This window comes from Choloepus didactylus, chromosome 22, assembly GCF_015220235.1.
Source record: "Choloepus didactylus isolate mChoDid1 chromosome 22, mChoDid1.pri, whole genome shotgun sequence".
In the NCBI taxonomy this organism is placed as follows: domain Eukaryota; kingdom Metazoa; phylum Chordata; class Mammalia; order Pilosa; family Megalonychidae; genus Choloepus; species Choloepus didactylus.
Window position 1 is genome coordinate 14,831,621 of NC_051328.1, and position 4,724 is coordinate 14,836,344.

A 4,724-nucleotide genomic window follows, 5' to 3' on the forward strand; every position below is an offset into this window, starting at 1 on the left:
CCTCTTCACCCATTTCTAAAAAACCCCCATTGCCACCCTCTATTTGTCCCCGCTGTAGAAAGGGGTTCCATTGGGCATCTGAATGCCACTCTAACGCAGACATTAATGGCCAACCCCTTAAGCCTAAGCCCCAGGGAAACTCCCAATGGGGCCGGCCCCAGGCCCCAACCAGAATGAACCCAGGGGCAGTACGGTTCGTTCGACCATCCTCAGTCACAATACCAGCTCTCCCCACCATAAACCATGCTGTCGTGTCGCAGACTTATGGAGAGCAACAGCAGGAAGCGCAGGGATGGACCTCTGTACCACCTCCAAATCAATATTAACCCCAGAAAACAGTCCTCTCCTCATACCAACGGGAGTTTATGGACCACTGCCCCCAAATACCTTTGGCCTCATCCTAGGAAGAGCCAGTACCGCCCTTCATGGGATTCAAATCACCCCAGGTGTGCTGGATAATGATTTTAAGGGTGAAATAAAAATAATCGCAGCCACCTCAAGCAACATTGCCTCTATTCCTCCCGGCACCCGAATAGCACAGCTTGTAATCCTCCCCCTTCAACACATTAACTCAAACTTCAAAAAAACCCAGCGCCCCACAGAGGGCCCTGGATCCTCCGACATTTTTTGGGCACAACCAATATCCCATAATCGGCCCACCTTAAAGCTAAAACTTAATGGCAAGCTATTTGAAGGGATCTTAGACACAGGGGCTGATTCCACAGTTATATCCTCAAACCACTGGCCAAAATCCTGGCCCCTCACGGCCGCTGCCACCTACCTACAGGGAATAGAAGCCACAAATCCTCTACAAAGTTCACAAGCCCTAAAATGGGAGGATGAGGAAGGGAACGCTGGTACAGTTATACCATATATTATCCCCCATCTCCCCGTTAATCTCTGGGGTAGAGATATCCTAACTCAAATGAAAGTTTTTATGTGCAGCCCTAGTGATATAGTTACTGCTCAAATGCTCAAAATGAACTTTCTCCCTGGCAAAGGCCTAGGCAAGGCTAATCAAGGAATAAGACAGCCCATCTCTATAACACCTAATATAGCTAGAACAGGACTCGGGCTCTCCCAAAATTTAGCCTGATGGCCATTGACATCCCTGTACCCCATGCTGAGAAAATCTCTTGGAAATCCGTAGAACCAGTGTGGGTTGATCAATGGCCCCTAACTCAGGAAAAAACCCTAGCGGCTATAGAGTTAGTACAGGAACAACTTAATGCCGGACATATTGAACCTACTCAGTCCCCTTGGAACACTCCTATTTTTGTTATAAGAAAAAAATCAGGTAAATGGAGACTGCTACAAGACTTGCGCACCGTAAACAAAGCCATGGTACCCATGGGGGCGCTGCAACCCAGTCTCCCTTCACCAGTTGCTATCCCTATCAACTTTTACAAAATAGTTATAGATTTAAAGGATTGTTTTTTCTCCATACCTCTTCACCCAGAAGACAGGCAATATTTCGCCTTTAGTGTCCCTCAAATCAATTTTCAGGGCCCTATGCCCCGCTTTCAATGGAAAGTCTTACCACAGGGCATGGCCAATAGTCCAACCTTGTGCCAAAAATTTGTCGCTGAGGCCATTAACCCTATCAGACAGCTATGGCCACAAATCTACATTCTTCATTACATGGATGATGTCCTGTTAGCAGGTGAGGACGTAGATAAATTACATTTTTGCTTTCAAGACCTTCTTAAAAATTTAACAGCAAAAGGTCTTCAAATAGCCCCCGACAAGGTACAAACCTCAGACCCTTTTTCTTATCTAGGGTTTGAACTTTGGCACCAACAAGTTTTAACACCCCGCATTCAATTGCGAACCTCCCATTTGCTAACGTTGAATGATTTTCAAAAACTCTTAGGGGACATTCAATGGCTTCGCCCCTACCTAAAACTACCCACTGAAACTCTTCTACCACTCTTTAATATTTTAAAAGGAGACACAAGTCCCTCCTCTCCCCGAACCTTAACTCCAGAAGCAATGCAGGCACTTACCATCATAAATCAAGCTATCCAAAATCAAACTTGCTTTCAAATAAACTACCACCAGCCTTTAATTTTTATAATTCTTAATACAATTCACACGCCTACAGGCGTATTCTGGCAATCCAATTTAAAACAACCAAACGGGCGAGGCCACCCACTACTCTGGGTTCATCTCCCAGCTACTCCAACAAAAGTGCTCTCGCTATACGTTGCTCTTATAGCTGCCCTCATAATTAAAGGCCGGCAAACTAGCCGCCAACTGTTTGGAAAAGATCCCGATTCCCTTATTGTCCCATACACCCAAGATCAAATCCATTGGCTTTTCCAAACCAACGATGAATGGGCTATCGCATGCTCTTCATTCCTAGGCGATATTGATAATCATTACCCAAGCGATCCATTAATTCAGTTTGCCAAAATCCATCAATTCACCTTCCCAAAAATCACTAAAGCAAAACCCATAGACTCTGCTACCTTAGTCTTTACTGATGGTTCAGCAAATGGGACCGCAGCATACGTCATCCAGGGTCAAGCATTTTCCGTGCGCTCTCCCTATAGTTCAGCTCAACTTGTCGAGCTCTATGCAGTCCTGCAGGTTTTTTCCCACCTTCAAAACCAACCTTTTAATTTATACATGGATAGTGCATATATAGCTCAGTCCATACCGCTATTAGAAACAACTCCATTTATCAAACCGTCCATCAATGCAGTCCCCTTATTCTCAAAGCTACAAAAATTAATTCTCAAACGACAGCTCCCTTTCTTCATAGGACACCTCCGTGCCCATCAGAACCTGCCAGGCCCTCTAGCGGAAGGTAACGCACTAGCAGACGCTGCCACCCAGCTAATATGTTCCAATTTTTGCGATTCTCTAACTCTGGCCTCTCAAGCCCATGCCCAACACCATTTAAATGCAAACACTCTCCGCCTGAAATTTAACATTACAAGGGAGCAGGCAAGAGAAGTTGTTAAAGCCTGCAAAAACTGCGTAACTCACCTGCCAGTCCCCCATATGGGAGTCAACCCAAAAGGGCTCATCCCAAACGAAATCTGGCAAATGGATGTCACCCATCTCGCTAGTTTTGGACAACTTAAATATATACATGTCTGTATTGATACGTACAGTGGATTCATGCTAGCTAGTTTACAATCAGGGGAAGCCTCAAAGCATGTCATCTCTCATCTACTACATTGTTTCACTATATTAGGCCAGCCTAAAACCATTAAAACAGATAATGGACCTGGGTATACTGGGAAAAACCTTCAAACATTCTGTCAGCAATTGCGAATTAAGCACATTACGGGAATACTTTATAATCCCCAGGGACAGGGAATAGTAGAGCGAGCACATCGCACCCTAAAAAATGCCCTGTGCCGTCTAGCTAATAGCACTCTCAATCTCACAAAACAACGCCCCCGAGATCTTTTACATCATGCTCTTTTTGTTCTTAACTTCCTAACTCTGGATAATGAAGGACACTCTGCAGCTGATAGACACTGGCATCCCAAAAGAAACGCAGCAAGCCACCGTTATGTGGCGCGACCCCTTAACATCAACCTGGAACGGGCCCAACCCCGTTATCATCTGGGGACGAGGCTCTGCTTGCATATATGACCAGCAAAAGGAGAGCCCTCGCTGGCTCCCAGAAAGGCTAATTAAACATGTTAACCCTCCACTACCAGAACAGGATTCAACACCTAACACCTTCTGGACACAGACTGTTTCCCATAATCCACCTACCCTAAAACTGAACCTTAACAATAAATGGTTTACAGGACTAGTAGACACTGGAGCTGAGGTTACGCTTATAACCTTAAACTGTTGGCCTCCTGAATGGCCCTCCCAGCGTACCAGCATCATCCTATTGGGCGTCGGAAAAGTCGAAGACCCTTTGCAAAGCGCCCTACCACTAAAATGGTCAGATAATAAAGGACATAGCGGTACTATCACGCCACTTCTTGTCACTCAACCCCCTTTCAACGTCTGGGGAAGAGACATTCTCTCGCAACTCCAAGTAAAAATAACCACTGAGTAGCAAAGTCCCCCCTTCCCTGTAACAATAACCTTTCCAGGGAACAAACCCCTCCCTGAGAAAAAATTTTTTTTTTCTCTCTTCCAGCACGTCGCCAACTTTGCTGTAGCCTGCCCTGAAAACGCCCAACCTACGTGCAGCCAGCAACCAAGAGAAGCCCAGCTTACAGGTTTGCCCCATCGCTAAGGCCACATGAACTATTAGCTCTTACTAATTGGCTCTCTGGCCTTGCTATTTGCGGCCGGGTTAGCTACTGTTGCCCCAAAGGATTGGAATCTATTTGAAAAAGCCTTACTTGCTATAACATACCTGTGCATTGTGGGGTGCATTACCCTGCTGGCCTCCTTCCCTTAACTAAAGGACTTAATAAGCCTTTATCAATACAACCATGTTAAGCCTACTACCACTCAAAATTGCCGCTTTATGCCTTCTCTTACCTAGTATATCGCATGGCAATCCTAATCGCAATTCCAACCCCCACCAGCCTTGGAAATGGACCCTTGCGCGATGGGAAGATTCCAAAATAATTCTTTGCAATACCACTGCAGGACGCCCCTCTTTTGTTTTTAGTGCCACTGATCTGTTTCCCCCTCCTAATCCAAAACCTGTTGGCTATCCTGGCAGCCTTAATATACAGAATTATTACATGTGCCCATCCTCAAATCCTGGAAAACTGTACTGCAATTCCCCCTAT

The 4,724-nt window shown here is 45.5% G+C and overlaps 1 protein-coding gene across 1 annotated transcript; it reads left to right on the forward strand.

Moving 5' to 3' along the window:
• Positions 1–274: 274 nt before the first annotated feature.
• LOC119518750 (endogenous retrovirus group K member 113 Pro protein-like) lies at positions 275–1,069 on the forward strand (the record flags this gene model as incomplete). The annotated part of the gene is made up of 1 exon (XM_037816091.1): positions 275–1,069. A coding segment is annotated over one exon (795 nt), but the record flags the coding sequence as incomplete, so codon positions are not given.
• Positions 1,070–4,724: the final 3,655 nt, after the last annotated feature.